This window comes from Pleurodeles waltl, chromosome 11 (genome assembly GCF_031143425.1).
Source record: "Pleurodeles waltl isolate 20211129_DDA chromosome 11, aPleWal1.hap1.20221129, whole genome shotgun sequence".
NCBI lineage: Eukaryota > Metazoa > Chordata > Amphibia > Caudata > Salamandridae > Pleurodeles > Pleurodeles waltl.
Window position 1 is genome coordinate 271,346,681 of NC_090450.1, and position 20,997 is coordinate 271,367,677.

Here is a 20,997-nt window from a genome sequence, read left to right on the forward strand (position 1 = left end):
AAAAATAAAGTACATCAGGGTGAAGTAACAAACATCCTTGCTGTGCTGCTAGAACCCAGCTAGTGCATCAATCCGTTTCACCCGGTATGGAACTCTGCTGCTTTTTGGATAGATTTGCACTACACAAATAGCACACAGCTAATACTTTGATATGCTCACCAGACACCAAAACACCTGAGCAAATTTTTACCAAACCAAGAAAAGGCACCAAATGACCAAAACGCCATGAGGCCATAGAAATGTGGAGACAATCTGATCAACAGTTTCGGAGTTACAAACGTATGAATATTTCTAACTAGGTAATTCCAATTTAAAGCTGAGTGAAAAACACATTTTGGACACCACTTTATAACTTCTGAACTGCTTGCGCAATCAACACAAAATATGGCATGCTGTATGATAACCTCCTATACATTTGTTATTCCAAGTCTGGCTCTGATTTGTCAAGAGTGTCCAAATTATTAAGGACAGAATTACCTACTTTGATACGCAGGAAGAAGTCTACCATAAACGTATTTTGCGGTTTTAATTATTTTTGTTGCAATTTTATATAGCACAAACCTGAACTGAGGGCACTGGAGAGTTTTACACGAGCACCAAAATGTCTCACTTTCTTTGGCACAGGGAGAATAAAAGCCTAATTTTGAATATGGCGGGAATCCTGACATCTGACTGATTATTCCCTCCGCACCCCCCCTCCAGACCCCATAGCCAGGCTGGATTAGTACACAGCATATTTTGAGATTCCAGCCAAACCAACCATACAGTGATTTCTGCCTTCACAGGAGCAGCTGATACTGCGATTCCTCAGAAGGCACTGTTTTTGTAAAACAAACTACTGAAGCAGGAGCTCCTTCTTGGAGAACAAAAAAAAAAAAAAAAAAAAAACCCATAACCAGATCACATAGTAATTTTTTCATATGGTGCTGGTATCATTTTTTTCAGTTTAGTTTCTCTGGTGGTGCTGAACTGCAAAAAACATAAGGTCACCAGACCATCCGTTCTTAAGAGGGCAGATGATCTGATGTACTTACATCAATGCCCCCAACTCAATTGTGTCGTCTGTGTAGGGCTTATTCTGTGTAGGGTTTCCGCGGTCTCAGCTGGAAACATGACTGTCCTGACGGTTCATACTAAAGCATGCGGACTGGCTTTCTGGCAATAGGGTAATCTGTCCCAATCTATATCAAGCTCTAAGTGATTTGCCAAGAATCACAGGTTAAGACAAGATTGGGATTCAAAACAAGTTCACCAGTTCAAAAGACAACAGTTCCAGCTACAGGACCACATCTCCTCCCACCACATACAAATACACACATACAAATGGTGCATTTAGTATTACACCCATACTGAGGGTCTTAACTATGGAGAAGTAACTGCTATTTGGGGGTTCTGGTGATATCAAACTACTAGGCTATGTAGCAAATGCCACTAGAAGCCCTAGATAGCATTTCTGAATGATACAATTTATCAGTTAAATATTTTTTTTCAAATGCAAGCTAAAATACATTTAAAAACATCTATAAATTACTTCAATGATTGTTCATTATGCTAAATAATTTACAAGCATAAATTTTCTGTAGATCGGGTTTGAAAATTACAGTAGCCAAACATTTTTTAGACGCACACAATCCCCTCACATCAGAAAATGATCTTCTTGAATCAATCCGACTTTTTACACAGACCGTAACTAAATTTAGCAGCACCAGTGTAAAAATCCTACATTGAACAACTAGATTTAGTTATAATCAAAATTGTGTTTAAAACCTTATTGATTTAGAAGACATTTATTATGTGTTATACTTATTTGAATGAACCTTTAGAGAACTGATGTTTTTAATACAATTGAAATACAAACATCTAAATGGGAAAAAGATTAAATATAAAACATTTTTACATTCTGTAGGGAGATCAGATAAGCACACATTTATGCAGCACAACCCCTAACAGGATTTATTTTTATTTTTTTCCATTTAATTTACAAAAATATTTATGTAGAGTAGACATTAACATGGTACACCAAACAACTCTTTTGTAGGAGCATCAGATTCAATTGGTTTATTTTCCTTTATTCAAACAATCTCCCAATTATGGAAAATTAATTTATGATGATTTTCAGGTACAGGAAACAAGCAGAGAGGACAGCAACTTATTAGGTGAGAACGTTGTTGATTGTTTTTTTTTTGTCTGTTTTAGGTGGTCAGTATTTTGTTTGCTGGTATCAGTTGTTAAAAATGTAGACTAAGTACCGATAGAAAATGCTGCGCTGCTGTCTCCAAATGATCTTATAAAACGAAGGTTACTGCTGGAAAAGGGATTAAACGGATATATCTTGTTCAATATCCCATTATAAATACAAAATTAAACGTCTCTCACAAGAGTATAAAATAAGGGAATTTATTTCCACATCTGAAGCTCTCTCGTGCTTTTTGTCGTCCTTTGGCAGGGATGCACTAGGCAAGAAATCTGTCTTTAGAGTAATGTTTTGTTTTTTCTCCACAACTCCACCAATGAAAGCCGCGTACCACATAACCAACCAAATCCAGTGTGCTGTCCATCGTCATCTGGTGTGGCCACAGCGGCCAAAATTGTCAGTCAATGAATGACAAGTTGTGTCTCATTAAAAAAAATAACTTGTTAAGATTTATCTTTTTAAAACATAAAAAAAGCAAACAAAATTTTGAAAAGAGTGTCCGTTGTAGTTTTACAGCAGGAAAATCAGTTAAAAAGTGTCGTCAAAATGCTGCTGCTCTCCCACTTGTGCCTAAGAGGCGTCCCAACAGTGTTATTTTTTCTCATTATATCTTGAACGTGAAGTTGAATATTCCCCACGGCTTCATCTATCTCACCACATTTTTCCCCTGATGTTTTTTCCCACGAAGGTAATAGATGAGAAGTATAAAATAACATTCCTCTTTGCTGTTTACAAGGTCTTCTGCTCTGTCATTGCAGCAAGGCCTTGGGGCTTCAAATGTTCAGTGAATAAAAACAAACCAGTTCACTTAAAAAAATGTTTCCTTGTATTTTCCTCTTTTTACACACAAGCGGTCACAGTATATAGGCCTTTAGCTCTAAACAATAGAGTTCTGTATTTGTGAAATGATGGACTCCATGGTCTTCAGAACATTGGCATTCCAAATCCCTGGAAAACACAAACAAAGGTTAAAATAACACCGCTGGTTTTGTTGCAAGTAACATTTTGTAACTAAATTCTCATACTATTTTTCACTCCATAAGCCTAGAATTGTTTTAGTCTCTAAAATTATCATCAAGCCTGATGTTCACAATAATTACTGAGAAAAATCTACAAAGCTTTAATTCATATTTCACCACATGCCGCTGTTAGTAACTGCATTAATTTAGCCCTACAATGGACAACAGGAATTCAGCTGCTAAATACCACTGAATCAATATTCAAGAATGCAAGACTTGGAGACGAAGGATTTGAAGGATCAATTATAATTTCCAGATTGAAAGAAATTAAATTTTAAGGAACATTAGAAACAGATCAGGGGACACCATTTAATGGTTAGAATGCAATTCTGACTTGGTTCAAGAACCTATTAAAACAAAAACGTTCAAGGATAGTAGGATTAGATTTTGTATAGTTCATGCACACCAAGGCATGTAACATGGCCACATCCACCCCCCACATTCAGAAAGAACAACTGTTTGAATACCTGCAAACTCTGAATAATGAAAACACTTAAAGATGAGTGAGTGGCTATACTGATGAAAATCAGGAAGGACAGTTGTTGGGAGCATACAGGCACAAACTGACGTGGTTAACAGATTAATAAATGAAATGTGTCGTTCATAACGTAAGCTTGTGTTGCTTCTTTTATTTATCCTTTAGTTCACCGTATGATGTATACGGACACCATGAAATGGTGTCCCCAGGATGCCCTTATGAAGCGTATATATACACACAAGTCAGATTTTCCTGTCCCCAAACCCTGTATTTTTGCTCCCCTTCACCCCTGTCAATCTCCTTTTATAGGTGGGGCTGGTGGGAGAGAGTCTCTTGGCGCCCGATCCCTTCTGGAAAAATGGTAAACTTTCAAATGACGCAGCTAGTGCTCACATCTGGGTTGTCTCATTGATATGCAATTGACAACACACATATCGAAAGGACCTGAAGGAATTCTGTAGCCCCCTTCCATCCATTTCTCCTGGGCTGGGCCAGTAGGCAACGTTTCTGAAAGCTCCTCCGTTGCCAAGCCCACCCACCAAATCCAATTTTTCTGTTGGTGGGGAAGGTAGGTGGGAGGGGCGGAGAAGCAGCCCAGCCCGTCCATCTTCTTTCCCACTGCACCAACGGAAGAAATTAACCAAAAGATAGTTTGGATAAGGGTGAGGGGGCTAACATTTTTCTTGGCTCATTTCTAGTCCCCAGCTGCTTATTATTGTGAGGTAGGAGGGACTAGAAAGTTGAAAGTGTGGGTAGGTGGGTTTCTGGTTCCTTTCTGTGGTACACCCACACTGGTATTTCCTCTGACAATGCTTCTCTCTATAAGAAGCAGAGTGGGGGGAGGTGGGGGGGCAAGACGCTTTAGGTGTGTGCCGCTACAGGTAGCCAGAAGCTGTTCGGATTTTTTCTTAGCCTAAGAAAAAAAAAAATCATACAGCATTTGTCTCCTGGCTGTGACAAGAGGCGACTGTAATGTGTGACATGTTAGGTAGATGGCCATGAGGGAGAGCTTATCAGGGAAAGCAATTGTTTGGGAGGTTGGTGGTCTGAAGTCAAGTGTGATAATATTTGTTACCTCTTGTTAAAATGTGTTCAAAGTGCCTTTTACAAATTAGAGAGTTACCTGGATATTTCAAGAAAGCTGCTGTTTGTGTGGCATCATTAATTTCATGAAGGTTTTCATTTTGTGGGCCTGAGCACTGTCAAGAAGTCTTATGAAACTGGTTTTGTGGCACATTTCTAGTACAAGCATTATCTTTTATACATGTCCAATTTATTGTTGAACAGTTTGTCATTTAATGTATTTGTGTACTGTACAGGTAATAGAAAACCATTGCATAAAAATATTTTGGTTAAAAAATACATTTTTGATTCATATATTAATATAATTAGCACAACATTTTGTTGTTGCAGTAGTATGTTTTAGGTAGCATACAGTTGGTCACTTCCATACATTTGACAAGTTTGCAGTTACGTTGGATGCTCTCACTGTTATGGCAAAGCTTGCTTGCAAGTTCTCACATGCAAGTCTATGTATTAGGGACGTAGAAGTTTCCTCCACGAGTCTTTCAGTATGCGACAAGTACAAAGAATGTGGAAGATAGACTCCGACTTGTATCTGCCAAGTGTGCAATTTGGGATTGGCCAATGATTTTGGTTTCAGGCAATAATATATTCAAGGTATTATCCAGGTGGTTCCAGAAGATTTATTGACCAAGTGTTGAAGAATTTAATATGGAAAGTTTGAATGTTCGGGCAGAAGGAGTTTGGGAATGAAAATGTCACTTACCCAGTGTACATCTGTTCGTGGCATTAGTCGCTGCAGATTCACATGTTTTGCACAGTCCGCTGCCTGGTGTTGGGCTCGGAGTATTACAAGTTGTTTTTCTTCGAAGAAGTCTTTTTTGGTCACGGGACCGAAGGACTCCTCCCTCTTCGGCTCCATTGCGCATGGGCGTCGACTACATCTTAGATTGTTTTCCCCGCAGAGGGTGAGGATGGAGTTGTTTGCTATAAATAGTGCCCATGCAATGGAGTGAATACGTATGTACATAAAAAGTTTATAATAATTATTTACAAATGTACAAATGTTTAAGATTTAAGATCTACTTCTAAACGGCTACAGGCTTCCCGGGGAGGCGGGAGGGCACATGTGAATCTGCAGCGACTAATGCCATGAACAGATGTACACTGGGTAAGTGACATTTTCAGTTCGATGGCATATGTTGCTGCAGATACACATGTTTTGCATAGACTATAAAGCAGTTACCTCCCCTAAAAGCGGTGGTTTAGCCTGTAGGAGTTGAAGTAGTTTGGAATAATGTTCTTAGTACAGCTTGGCCCACTGAAGCTTGTTGTGCATTTAGTACGTCTACACAGTAGTGTTTAGTAAATGTATGAGGCGTAGACCAGGTTGCAGCCTTACATATTTCGCTCATAGGAATGTTTCCTAGAAAGGCCATTGTAGCACCTTTCTTTCTGGTTGAGTGTGCCTTTGGTGTAATAGGCAATTCTCTTTTGGCTTTAAGATAGCATGTTTGAATACATCTGACTATCCATCTAGCAATGCCTTGTTTAGAGATTGGATTTCCTATGTGTGGTTTTTGAAAAGCTATGAACAGTTGTTTTGTTTTCCTGATTAGCTTTGTTCTGTCAATGTAGTACATTAGTGCTCTTTTGATGTCTAATGTATGTAGTGCCCTTTCAGCCACGGAATCTGGTTGTGGGAAGAACACTGGCAATTCTACTGTTTGATTTAAATGGAATGGTGAGATTACTTTTGGTAGAAATTTTGGATTTGTTCTTAGAACTATTTTATTTTTGTGTATTTGAATAAATGGTTCTTGTATGGTAAATGCCTGTATTTCACTTACTCTTCTGAGGGATGTGATTGCAATGAGAAATGCGACTTTCCAGGTTAGATATTGCATTTCACAGGAATGCATGGGTTCGAAAGGTGGACCCATGAGTCTTGTTAAGACGATGTTAAGGTTCCATGAAGGAACTGGTGGTGTTCTTGGTGGTATAATTCTTTTTAGCCCTTCCATGAATGCTTTAATAACTGGTATTCTAAATAGAGACGATGAATGAGTAGTTTGTAGGTAAGCAGATATTGCTGCGAGGTGTATTTTTATAGATGAAAAAGCGAGATTTGCTTTTTGCAAATGTAGTAAGTATCCCACTATGTCCTTTGTAGAGGCATGTAATGGTTGGATTTGATTGGTATGGCAGTAGCAAACAAATCTTTTCCACTTAGAAGCATAGCAGTGTCTAGTGGAAGCTTTTCTAGCTTGTTTTATGACCTCCATGCATTCTTGTGTGAGGTCTAAGTGTCCGAATTCTAGGATTTCAGGAGCCAAATTGCCAGATTCAATGATGCTGGGTTTGGATGCCTGATCTGTTGTTTGTGTTGTGTTAACAGATCTGGTCTGTTGGGTAGTTTGACATGCGGTACTAGTGAAAGGTCTAGTAGAGTTGTATACCAAGGTTGTCTTGCCCATGTGGGTGCTATCAGTATGAGTTTGAGTTGGTTTTGACTCAACTTGTTTACTAGATATGGAAGGAGAGGGAGAGGGGGAAAAGCGTATGCAAATATCCCTGACCAACTCATCCATAGAGCATTGCCTTGTGATTCGCGGTGTGGGTACCTGGATGCGAAGTTTTGGCATTTTGCGTTTTCTTTTGTTGCGAACAAATCTATCTGGGGTGTTCCCCAAATTTGAAAGTACTTGTTCAGAACTTGGGGGTGAATTTCCCATTCGTGGACTTGTTGGTGGTCTCGCGAAAGGTTGTCTGCTAGTTGGTTTTGGATCCCTGGAATAAATTGTGCTATTAGGCGAATGTTGTTGTGAATCGCCCACTGCCATATTTTTTGTGTTAGGAGGCACAATTGTGTTGAGTGTGTTCCTCCTTGTTTGTTTAAGTAATACATTGTTGTCATGTTGTCTGTTTTGACAAGAATGTATTTGTGTGTTATTATGGGTTGAAAGGCTTTTAACGCTAGAAATACTGCTAACAGTTCTAGGTAATTGATATGAAATTTTGTTTGGTGTACATCCCATTGTCCTTGAATGCTGTGGTGATTGAGGTGTGCTCCCCACCCTGTCATGGAAGCATCTGTTGTTATAACGTATTGAGGCACTGGGTCCTGAAATGTCCGCCCTTTGTTTAAATTGTTGCTGTTCCACCATAGAAGCGAGAGGTATGTTTGGCGGTCTACCAACACCAGATCTTGAAGTTGACCCTGTGCCTGTGACCATTGTGATGCTAGGCACTGTTGTAAGGGTCGCATGTGTAGTCTTGCGTTTGGGACAATGGCTATGCATGATGACATCATGCCTAGAAGTTTTAGCACAAATTTTGCTTGTATCTTTTGGTTTGGAAACATAGCACTTATTACCTTGTGGAATGCTTGCACTCTTTGTGTACTTGGAGTGGCAATTCCCTTTGATGTGTTGATGGTTGCTCCTAGATATTGTTGTGTCTGACACGGTTCGAGGTGTGATTTTGTATAGTTGATGGAGAAACCCAGTTTGTGAAGGGTTTGTATGACATATGTGGTGTCGTTTGTGCACTTTTTTACTGTGTTGGTCTTGATTAGCCAATCGTCCAGGTAAGGAAACACATGTATCTGTTGTCTCCTGATATGTGCTGCTACTACTGCTAGACATTTTGTGAACACTCTTGGTGCAGTTGTTATTCCGAATGGCAACACTTTGAATTGGTAATGTATTCCTTTGAATACGAACCTTAGGTACTTTCTGTGAGAAGGGTGTATCGGTATATGAAAGTACGCATCTTTTAGGTCTAATGTGGTCATGTAATCTTGCTGTTTGAGCAGTGGAATGATGTCTTGTAGTGTGACCATGTGAAAGTGGTCCGATATGATGTAGGTATTTAGTGTCCTGAGATCTAATATTGGTCTTAATGTTTTGTCTTTTTTTGGAATTAGAAAGTACAGGGAGTAAACTCCTGTGTTTTTTTGTTGTACTGGTACTAACTCTATTGCATCCTTTTGCAGTAGTGCTTGAACTTCTAGTCCTAAAAGTTCTAAATGTTGTGGTGACATTTTGCGTGTTTTTGGAGGGATGTTTGGTGGGAATTTGTGGAATTCTATGCAATAGCCATGTTGGATTATTGCTAATATCCAATTGTCTGTTGTAATCTGCTGCCAAGATTGGTAGAATTGGCTTAGTCTTCCCCCCACTGGTGTTGAGTGAAGGGGTTGTGTGACTTGAAAGTCACTGTTTAGGTGGAGGTGTTTTTGGAGTCTGGAATCTTCCCCTACTCCTTGGGAATTGACCCCCTCTATATCCCCTGAAACCTCCCCTTTGGAATGAACCCTGATATGGTGTGGTTCTTGTTTGTTGGCTGGTGGTGTCTGTGGGTTGGCCACGAAACCCCCCCTCTAAATGGAGTTTTTCTAAAAGAGCCTCTGCTCTGCGGGGAGTAGAGTGCGCCCATGGCTTTGGCCGTGTCTGTGTCCTTTTTAAGTTTTTCAATGGCTGTGTCCACTTCAGGGCCAAAAAGTTGTTTCTCGTTGAAGGGCATATTAAGGACAGCCTGCTGGATTTCAGGTTTGAAGCCTGAAGTGCGGAGCCAAGCGTGTCTCCTTATGGTGACAGCAGTGTTGACTGTTCTCGCTGCAGTATCGGCTGCGTCCAGTGAAGAGCGGATTTGATTGTTTGAGATCGTTTGTCCCTCTTCAACTATTTGCTGCGCCCTTTTTTGGTATTCCTGGGGAAGATGGTCTACGAGAAGTTGCATCTCATCCCAGTGTGCACGGTCATATCTGGCCAGCAGCGCTTGAGAATTTGCGATGCGCCACTGGTTGGCTGCCTGTGATGCTACTCTTTTTCCTGCCGCATCAAATTTTCTGCTTTCTTTGTCCGGAGGTGGGGCGTCGCCAGATGTATGGGAATTTGCTCTCTTGCGAGCTGCCCCTACTACTACGGAGTCAGGTGGTAACTGCGAAGTAATAAACACTGGGTCTGTGGGTGGTGGTTTGTATTTCTTATCCACCCTTGGGGTGATGGCTCTTGATTTTACGGGCTCTTCAAAAATTTGTTTTGCGTGCCGTAACATCCCTGGTAGCATTGGGAGACATTGATATTGGCTATGTGTAGCCGAGAGGGTGTTAAATAAAAAATCATCCTCTATAGGATCGGAATGCAGTTGGACATTGTGGAATTCTGCAGCCCTAGCCACCAGTTGCGAGTATGAGGTACTGTCCTCTGGCGGTGACGGCTTTGTGGGGTATGAATCAGGATCATTGTCCGGCACTGGGGTGTCATATAGGTCCCAAGCGTCTTGATCCTGATTATCTTGACTTATGGTAGTTTGCGCTGGTGAGTGCATTTGTGGCGGTGTTTGTGCCGGCGATGCCTGTTGTGGTGGAGAGGGCGGAGGTGTGACTTTTTTTAACCACTTTGGCTTGTGGTTGTGCGTCATCCTTGAGAAGTCCGATCCTTCTTTTCCTCATTATTGGGGGAAGGGTTGATATCTTCCCTGTGTCTTGCTGGATGTACAGTCTCTTTTGTGTGTAGTCTGATTCTACACTTTGGAGCTCTTGTCCAAATCTGTGCATCTGGCCACTTATTCCTTGTTCCTCTGTGTAGGATGAAGGTGTGGAACTTTTCGGCGCCGAGAGAGAATCTTTTTTCGGCTTCGGCACCGACAGAATTTTTGTGGCTTTCGGCAGTGTGTCTCGGTGCCGGCATCTTGTTTTTGCCTCTCGGAGCCGCTATCTCGGCTCCGAGGTTGCTCCATGGCGGTCCCTCGACCGGAGTCGGGTGTCTTCGCTATGGGCGTGCCCTTTTTCGGCGCCTTCGACGGGTCGCCGGTTTTATGGGTCGAGCCATGGCCTGTTGGCAGTGGCGTCCCCTGGGCTTTTGTCTTCTCGATGGTTTTAATTTTCGACGTCTTACTCACTGTTTGTTGCTGTTGTTCGACGTCGGAGTCTCCGGATTCTGATTCCGGAACCGAGAATGTTTCCTCTTCGTCGTCGAAACGTTGTTTTGTTGGCGTGGACGCCATTTGTAGACGCCTGGCTCTTCGGTCCCGGAGTGTTTTTCTGGACCGGAAGGCTCGACAGGCCTCACAGGTATCCTCCTTGTGCTCGGGGGACAAGCACAAGTTACAGACCAAGTGCTGATCTGTATAAGGATACTTACTGTGACATTTTGGGCAGAAACGAAACGGGGTCCATTCCATCGGCTTCGATGTCGCACGCGGTCGGGCCGACCAGGCCCCGATGGGGGAATCGAAGCTACCCCAAAGTCTTCCGATGATCGGTGTCGATGTACCTAACTATCCCGATACCGAACGGAACAATACCAACGCTTTCTTCCGAGATTCTGACTAACTTTCCGAACCGAAACACGGAGCGAAAAGGAATACATCCGAACCCGACAGCGGAAAAAAAACAATCTAAGATGTAGTCGACGCCCATGCGCAATGGAGCCGAAGAGGGAGGAGTCCTTCGGCCCCGTGACCAAAAAAGACTTCTTCGAAGAAAACCAACTTGTAATACTCCGAGCCCAACACCAGGCAGCGGACTGTGCAAAACATGTGTATCTGCAGCAACATATGCCATCGAACATTATGTTTTTGTACATATCTGATGGACATTCACAGAGTAGTTACGGGATTAAAATAATTTGAGCAGAATTTGAGAACTATTTCTGGAATTGCTACCTGTAGGTGTGCCCTAAAGTCCACTATCAGCTAAGGCACAACCAAAAGTAAGTAACTTGCTCATCTGACAGACTTCTAGCCGCAGATTCGTTACCTTAAAATAGATATCTAAATAATAGTTTGCCTGAGGTGGGTCTATGAACAGATTAGTCAAAAAAGTCCTGCTGGACCTAACAGGCAAAATGTCATCACGACACCCAAGGACCATCTAGGCAGAAGTGCTTAGAGAGCATGTGCAAAGACACCCACTTTGCTGTCTGACAGATGTCACGGGGAGAGAGTCTGCAAGCTAATGCAATAGTCGCAGCCTTGGCTCTCGTGGAATGATCACTGAGTTTTCAGGGGGGTTGCTTATTGGCCATTACATAGCAGGTCTTTATGCAGAGTACTATCCATTGTGAGTTGGTTCGCTTCTGCACAGACTTCCGTCACCTCGGCATACCTGATGACCAGTTGATGTTTCATCCACATTTTCTAGTACGATCAATGTAGAACGACCATGCTCTTTTTAGGTCCATATGCTGGAGCGTCTCCTCTCCTTTAAAAGGGTGAGGTACAGCAAATAAAGTAGGTACGGTGATATTTTGGCCTACATGGAAAGGTGTCCCCACCTTTCGAAGGAAGGAAGCACAGGTTCTCAGAACCAGTTTGTCTGGGAGAATGTCATGTAGGAACGGTGCACAGTGTGTGCTTGCAGTTCGCTGACCCTCCTAGGCGATGTGATGGCCACAAGAAAAGCCATTTTCATGATTAGTAATTGAAATGGACAGTTGTGCAGTGGCTCGAAAGGCAGGCACATGAGAAAGGCAAAGACCAGGTTGAGGTCACATTTGGGCATAATGAATGTGACCTGGGAGGAAACAAGTGCTTCATCCCTTGACGAAATGTGTCACAACAGGTGACTTGAGTTATGAAGGTTGGTCTGGCAACTGGGAGAAAACTGATATGGGTGATAAGCAACCTTTAACTGTGCCTAGAACAGAGCCTTGCTGGGCCAAAACAACAGAACAAACAATAAAACTTGGGATAAGGGGGCAAAAAGAGGATCAATGCTTTTGGATGCCCATCATATGACAAACTTGTCCCAATAGCAGATGCACACCAAGTTGGTGGAGGGATGCCTGGCTGCCAAAATACCATTACAGACTTCAGGGGGAAGGTCAAAAGGTGTTAACTGTTGCTGATCAATATGCACACCTGAAGGCAGTGTGTGTGAAGGTTCAGGTGCAAGACTCTGCCCTGTTGCTGCGACAGAAGATCGTCCCGAAGGGGCAGTCTGGTGGGAGGACTGATGCTTATTCTCAGGAGTTCAGGACACTAAACCCTCTGTGCCCAATTTCGAACCACAACCTTTTGCCTGATATTGATGCTGAATTGACAGTGTGTGCTGGGACCCTGCTAAACAGGGCCCAGCACCAATGTTCTTTCACAAAAAATGTACCATTGTTTCCACAATTGGCACACAAAAGTCGCTTGTAAAAGGTACCAGTGGTACCAAGGGCTATGTGACCAGGGAAGGTCCCTAAGGGCTGCAGCATGTGTTGTGCCACCCTAAGGGATCCCTCACATAATACATGCACACTGCCATTGCAGATTGTGTATGTTGGTGGGGAGAAAAAGGCAAAGTCGACATAGCATCCCCCTCAGGATGCCATGCACTCAAAATACTGTCTGTGGCATAGGTAAGTAGCCCCTCTAGCAGGCCTTAAAGCTCTATGGCAGGGTGCACTATACCACAGGTGAGGGCATAGCTGCATGAGCAATATGCCCCTACAGTGTCTAAGTCCACTCTTAGACATTGTAAGTACAGTGTGGCCATATTAAGTATATGGTCTGGGAGTTTGTCAAAACGAACTCCACAGTTCCATAATGGCTACACTGAACACTGGGAAGTTTGGTATCAAACTTCTCACAATAATAAACCCACACTGATGCCAGTGTTGGATTTATTTAAAAAATGCATAAAGAGGGCACCTTAGAGATGCCCCCTGTATTTTACCCAATCCTTCAGTGCAGGACCGACTGGTCTGTGCCAGCCTGCCACTGAGAGACTATTTCTGACCCCCTGGGGTGAGAGCCTTTGTGCTCTCTGGGGCCAGAAACAAAGCCTGCACAGGGTGGAGGTGCTTCACACCTCCCCCTGCAGGAACTGTAACACCTAGCAGTGAGCCTCAAAAGCTCAGGCTTCGTGTTACAAAGCCCCAGAACACTCCAGCGAGTGGAGATGCCCGCCCCCCCGGGCACAGCCCCCACCTTTGGCGGCAAGTCCGGGGAGATAATGAGAAAAACAAGGAGGAGTCACCCCCCTCAGCCAGGTCCACCCCTAAGGTGACCAGAGCTGAAAGGACCCCCTCCTTGGAAAATCCTCAATCTTACTTTGAAGGATTTAGCCCGATAGGGATGTGCCCCCCCTCCCCTCAGGGAGGAGGCACAAAGAGGGTGTAGCCACCCTCCAGGACAGTTAGGCATTGGCTACTGCCCCCGCAGACCTAAACACCCCCCTAAATTGAGTATTTAGGGGCGACCATGAACCCAGGAAATCAGATTCCTGCAACCTGAAGAAAGAAGGACTGCTGACCTGAAAGCCCTGCAGAGATGAAGGAGACGACAACTGACTTGGCCCCAGCCCTACCGGCCTGTCTCCCAACTCAAAGTACATGCACGGTGACTCATCTAGCGGGACCAGCGAACTCTGAGGACTCAGCGGACTGCCCTGCACCTAAAGGACCAAGAACCTCCCGAGAACAGCGGCTCTGTTAAAAAATGGCAACAAGAAACCAACTTTAACGAGACTCTCACCTCACTCCGAAAGCATGAGTTTCACACACTGCACCAGACGGCCTTCAGGAGAACTAACACCGCAGAGAGGACCCCCCAGGTGACTCCATCAATGTGGGCACCCTGTGTCGATCTCCCTGGACCCCCACAGCGACACCTGCAGAGAGGATCCAGAGGCTCTCCCTGACCACGACTGCCCGGTAACAAACGAACCCGATGCCTGGACACAGCACTGCACCTGCAGCCACCAGGGCCGAGAGGAACCACCTACCAGTGCAGGAGTGTCCAGCAGGCGGCCCTCAACCTAGCCCAGTCAGTGGCTAGCCCGAGAAGCCCCACTGTGCCCTGATTGCATTGCCAGAGTGACCACTGGGTCCCTCCATTGCTTTCAACGCAAAACCGGACATCTACTTTGCACACAGCACCCGACCGCCCCAGTGCCGCTGAGGGTGTATTTTGCGTGCCTGTCCCCCCCCCCCCCCCCCATTGCTCTACAAAACCCCCTTGGTCTGCTCCTCGAGGACGCAGGTACTTACCTGCTAGAAGACTGAAACCAGAGCACCCCATTCTCCATAGGCGCTTATGTTACTTAGGCCCTCCTTTGACTTCTGCACCTGACCGGCCCTGTGGGTTTGGGGTTGCCTTGAACCCCCAACGGTGGGCTGCCTATGCCCAGGAGACTGAAATTATAAGTGCTTTACTTACCTAAGAAACTAACCAATACTTCCCTCCCCCCAACAACTGTTTATTTTTGGACTGAAAATAGCTTATTTCCATTTTTGCCAAAACTGTGTACATTATGGTTTTAATTCTGATATGGAGGATCCTCCTCCAGATGGGGAAATTAGTAAACAGGAGTAAGAACTCACCCCACCTGTCCTAATTAGGGAGAACAGGGCTCCCAGAACTCCGACTCCACAAATCATAGTCCGAGAACCTGGTTCTTCCACAGGGAAGACCAGTGCCTCTGTAAGCACTGAGGACAGTCTCAATGAAGAGGACATCCTGTTAGCCAGGATAGCCAAGAGACTGACTTTCGAGAAGCAGCTCCTAGCCATAGAAAGAGAAAGAAAATAAATTGGTTTAAGTCCCATAAATGGTGGCAGCAACCTAAATAGGGTCAGAGAGAATAATGACATCCTAAAAATCCCCAAAGGGACTGTAACCAAATATAAGGAAGGTGATGACATCACCAAGTGGTTCACAGCTTTTGAGGGGGCTTGTGCAAACAGAAAACTAAGCAGACCTCACTGGGGAGCTCTCCTCACACACTCTGGTAAAGATGCACAATCTTATGACTTCATGAAGGCTACCCTGATTGAGGGCTTTGGATTCTCAACTGAGGAGGACAGGATTAGGTTCAGGGGGGTTCACAAATCCTCGAGGCAGTCCTGGGTTGATTTTGTTGACTTCTCAGTCAAAACACTAGATGGTTGGATAACATGGCAGTGGTGTACGTGATTATGATGGGCTGTATAAGTTATTTATGAAAGAACATCTGTTAATTAATTGCTTCATTGACAAACTGCATCAACACCTGGTAGACCTAGGTCCAATGTCTACCTAAGAATTGGGAAAGAAAGCAGACCACTGGGTCAACACAAGGGTGACCAAGACTTCCACAGGGGGTGACCAAAAGAAAGGGGTCACAAAGCCTCCCCAGGGGAAGGGTGGTGAAACATCCAAGGACACAAACAAAGAGCCTCCTACAGGGCCCCAAAAACCTGTTCAGGAGGGTGGGCCCGAGCCTCTTTACAGTCCACAAATGGGTATAAGGGTAAAAACTTTGATCCCAAGAAGGTCTGGTGTCACAACTGTAGACAGCATGGACACCAAACTGGAAACAAGGCCTGTCCAAAGAAAAGTCCCACAACTACTACTACAGTTAGTACTGGAATAGCCAGTCTCCAGGTGGGATCAACGGTGTGCCCAGAGCAAATCAGGATCCACACTGAAGCTACTTTAGTCTCAGAGGGTGGGGTGGATTTAGCCACATCTGCTGCCTGGCCACCTAACATGCAAAAATACAGGCAGCAGCTCTTGATAAATGGGAGCAGAGTAGAAGCCCTGAGGGATACAGGTGCCAGTGTCACCATGGTGACAGACAAACTGGTTTCCCCAGGACAGTACCTGGCTAGACAGACATATCCAGTCACAAATGCTGACAATCAAACTAAAGTCCATCCCATGGAAAAAGTAACATTAGAATGGGGCGGGGTCACTGGCCTGAAATGGGTGGTAGTCTCCTCTGCAATTCCAGTAGCAGGTCTGCTAGGGAATGATATGGAGTCCTCAGCAGGGGCTGAGGTCGAGCTCAAGACCCATGCAGCCATGCTGGGCATCCCTGAACTGGTGTGTGTCAAGACTAGGGCATAATGCAGAACAGAGGGTGAAAAAGAACTGTTGGAGTCTGGAATAATGGCCCAATCTTCCAAGAGGAAAGGAAAGAAGACTGGGGGACCAGCTTCTTCACAGCAAAAGAAACAGAACCTCTCTTCTCAGGAAGACGTTCTATCCCCTGAGGGAACTGAGTTAATGGAGCTGGAGCCATATCAGGTAGAGCTCTTGGGCCCAGGGGGACCCTCAAGGGAACAGCTGTGTGAGGGACAAAAGGGTTGTCCCACTCTTGAAAGCCTACGACAGCAAGCAGCCGAGCAAGCAAAATGAAATGTCATTGGAACCCACAGGGTCTGTTGGGAAGATGGACTCCTTTACACTGAGGCAAGAGATCCCAAACCTGGTGTCACTAAGAGTGGTAGTGCCTCAGGAGTTTAGGGAGTTCATTCTGACCTTAGCCCATGGCATTCCCCTTCTCCAGGAACTGTTGATTTTTGCACTGTGTCCACTTTGAAAACAGCTTATTGCCATTTTGCCAAAACTGTGTACATTACTGTTTTAAATAAAAGTTCCTTAATTACCTGTGTGAAGTACTTTACAATTTATGTACTTACCTAAAATTTGAATCTTGTGGTTCTAAAATAAAGAAAATAATATTTTTTTTATATAAAAACCTATTGGCCCGGAGTTAAGTCTTTGAGTGTGTGCTCTCATTTATTGCCTGTGTGTGTACAACAAATGCTTAACACTACCCTCTGATAAGCCCACTGCTCGACCACACTACCACAAAATAGAGCATTAGTATTATCTAATTTTGCCACTATCGACCTCTACAGGGAACCCTTGGACTCTGTGCACACTATCTCTCACTTTGAGATAGTATATACAGAGCCAACTTCCTACAGTAACCACCACTACAGGTCTTTTGCAGTTCTCTCTGAGATCTGGACCATGTTGGAGAGATTTCCCTGATTCTGCGCCCACTGGAACTTCAAATCCCACTGCAGAGCCCGCATATGCCATCTGGCATGTGTCACCAGCAGGATGCAGGAGGCCCAGCAACCTCAGTCAGTCTCACCGAAATCCCGGAAAGAGGATGAAACATCAGTATCATGACTGAATATCCTGAACGTGCTGCTCAAGAAGATGAGCCCAAAACTGCACCATGTCCAAAAAAGCTTTGATGAAAGGCAGAGACCTAGGGAGTCAGGTGTGATTTCAGCACCTTTATAGTGAACCACAGCGAATGCAGGTGGTTCCCCGCAGCCTGAGGCGAGCACACTTTCAATAGTAAGTTGTTGAGATAGGGAAAGAAAGGCACCCTTGATCCCCGATGATGAGCTGCAACCACTGCCGTCCTGCATGTCCAACACTACCAACCAGTCTCACGAGGCAAAGTGAGCATCTTGATATTCTCCTTTTTGAGGAAGAGGTTGAGGGGGTTCATAAATCTAGGATAAGGTAAGGACCCTTGTTCTTTCTGGGTATCAGAAAGTAGCAGGAAGAACAACCACTGCCTTCTTCTGACACCAGAACCCTATCTATGGCTTCCTTGGAGCAAGGACCGATGATCCTCCATCATCTGGTCATAAGATGAAAGCATGGGGGAAGAGGTAGATTAGAAGTAGAGGGAGTAGCCTCTCTGAATGATCTGTACAACCCACCTGTGCGATGTTATGGATTGCCAGTGGTGGAGATGATGGCAAATTATTCCACCCACTAGGTGCCCATGATCTTGTAGGGCAAGAGTAGGAAGGTTTGGAGGCTGCCAGGGTGGTGGTGGTGGTCGGAGTAAACCGCTGACCACTTGACGCACGGATCGGTAGGAACCACACCTTAGCTGAGGCTGGAAAGCCTGCACGGGACAGTAGCTGGGACAGGGTTGGTGAGGCTAAATGCCCCTTCCGTAGCCACGAAAGGCAGACTGGGGACATTGGGCAGCTGAGAGACTCAAGGACTTGGCCATAGCCAGTGAGCCCTTTAAACAGCTCAATCATCAAGTCTGCCTTGTCTCTGAAGAGACAGTTGCCATCAATGGGCATGCCCATGAAGGAAGCTTGGACCTCCCCTGAAAAGCCAGATGTTCTCAGCCAGGCGTGTCATCTAAGTGTCACAGTTGTCGAAACCGCTTAGCCCAGTGAGTAAGTCTTGTCCAAACCACATATAACAGTGAACGTCGCTGCGTCTCTCTTTCTGTGACTGCTTGGGAGAGAAGGGCCCAGGCCTCCTCTAGGGCCTGTGGTATCACTTGCGCAACCATGTCCCACAATGTGTGGGAAGAGCGGCCCAATAATCATGCAGTGTTCACTGACTGCAATGAAAGGCTGCCGGAAGAAAATATTTTCTTGCCAGAGGTTTCCACTCTCGTGGATTCCTTGTCCAGGGGAGCGGCAAGCCTGGACCACCAAGCTCTCCAGGGTAGGGGTGTTGGGCGAGAAAGTTTGGGCCCCAGGTGCGGGCGATGTGAGCAGGTATCGTCCTCTTTACAGACGTCACTGATGCTGTGCCCACAGGAACTTCAGGTCCCACTGCAGAGCCCGTATATGCCGTCTGGCATGTTGGACCAGCAGGATGCAGGAGGCATGATTACAGAAGCCTTAGAGCCATTCTCACCGAAATCCAGGATAGAGGCTGAAACATCGGTATCAGAGCCCGAATAACCTGGACTCGCTTTTCGGGAGGATAAGCCCGAAACTGCAGTGTCCAGAACAGTTCAGATTAAAGGGAGCATCTGAGAGGGAGTCAGGTGTGACTTTGGCACGTTGATAGTGAACCCTAGCGAATACAGGTGGTTTGCCGTAGTCTGTAGGTGGGAGATGACTTTCTGGGGCTTGTCCACCTTCAACAGCTAGTTGGCGAGATTGGGGAAGACTGGGACCCCTAACCTGCGCAGATGAGCTGCAACCACTACCATCACTTTTGTGAACATCCGAGGGGCACTGGTAAGGCCAAAGGGGAGCACGGTGAACTGAAAGTGCTCGTTAACTACCATGAATCGTAGGTAACGTCTGTGGGCTGACAGGACTTAAATATGGCAATAGGCGTCCTGCAAGTCCAATGCAACCATCCAGTCTCCAGGGTCCAGGGCAGAAAGGACCTGAGCCAGTTTTAACATATTGAACTTCTTCTTGAGGAAGAGATTGAGGGACCGGAGGTCTAGGATAGGGTGAAGACCCTTGCCCTTTCTGGACACCAGAAAGTGTCAGGACAGCAACCAGGACCTACTTCTGGCGCAGGGACCCTCTCTATGGCTCCCTTGGTCAAGAGAGCACGGACTTCCTCGCGGAGAAGTGCCAAATGATCCTCCGACAGGTGATCGAATGTTGGCAACATGGCTGGAGGAGAAGTCTCGTTGGGGAGAGAGTAGCCCCTTCGGACGATCTGTAAAACCCATCTGTCTGTGGTAATGGATTCTCAATGGGGCAGATGATGGCAAATTCTGCCAACTGGTCCTAGATGTCCCAACAGACTAGGAAGGTTTTGAGACAGAGGAGGGGGCTGGAGAGGTCTGGGCGGCCCGCTGACTCCCTGAGCTCGGTTGATCCCACGTCAGCACAGGGGCTGTACAGCATGCGCGGGTCAGTGGCCTGGTGGAAATGGACGCGGTTGGGCGCCCCTTCCGTAGCCACGAAAGGAGCGAGAGGCAGACTGAGGGCGAGAGGAGTGTCTGCAAGGCCAAGGGACCGAGCTGCAGCCCAGGAATCCTTAAAGCACTCAAGCACTGAGTCCGCCTTGCCTCCAAAGAGATGAGTGCCATCAAAGGGCACGTCCAAAGATTGCTGGACATCCCCTGAAAAGCCAGACGTCCTCAAGCAGGCGTGGCGTCTCAGTGCTGCCGTCAATGCAACCGATCTGCCTTTTGAGATGGTCGTATCCAGTCTACAACGGATCATGAACTTGGCTGCGTCTCTCCCATCTGTTATGGCTTGGGAGAGAACGTTCTGGGCCTCTACCGGAACTTGAGGCAACACTTGTGCTACTGTATCCCAGAGAGTATGGGAATAGCGGCCCAAAAGGCATGCAGTGTTCACTGACCCCAGTGCTAGACTGGCAGAAGAAAACGTCTTCTCCCCTAAATTGTCCAGACTTTTTGATTACCAGTCCAGGGGAGCGGTAGGGAATGCGCCAGAGTATGAAGAAGCCTGGATGACAAGGCTCTCCGGCGTAGGGTATGGAAATTTGAGTCCTTCTGCGCAGGCTTATGGCGGCAGGCAATCGTCCTATTAACAGAAGCCCCTGTGCTGGGTTTGGACCAGGTCCCAGTAGGATGTCCAACAAGTGCTTCGTTGAGGGAAGAAGGGGTTGGCGGCCCCAGGCTGAAGCACTTCAGTCCAGAGGTTAGGATTGACCTCCACAAAAGGGAGCTCGCGGTTCAAAACCTCAGCCGCCCTTCTCACCACCATAGAATAAGATGCTCCCTCCTCCCTAGCCACGGTATAGGGAGAGAACATGCCAGTGTCAGGGGAGGTGTCCAACTCACTGGCATCACCCAAATC

The 20,997-nt window shown here is 45.6% G+C and overlaps 1 protein-coding gene across 5 annotated transcripts in view; it reads right to left on the reverse strand.

Moving 5' to 3' along the window:
• Positions 1-2,030: 2,030 nt before the first annotated feature.
• Positions 2,031-20,997, reverse strand: part of STAG1 (STAG1 cohesin complex component) — a 995,019-nt gene continuing 976,052 nt past the window's right edge. For all 5 annotated transcript variants that reach the window (XM_069213542.1, XM_069213540.1, XM_069213544.1 and 2 more), the window contains one exon: positions 2,031-3,142. In XM_069213542.1, the coding sequence (XP_069069643.1) occupies positions 3,119-3,142 (24 nt within the window). In that variant the 3' untranslated portion in view covers positions 2,031-3,118. The remainder of the gene's footprint in view (positions 3,143-20,997) is intronic.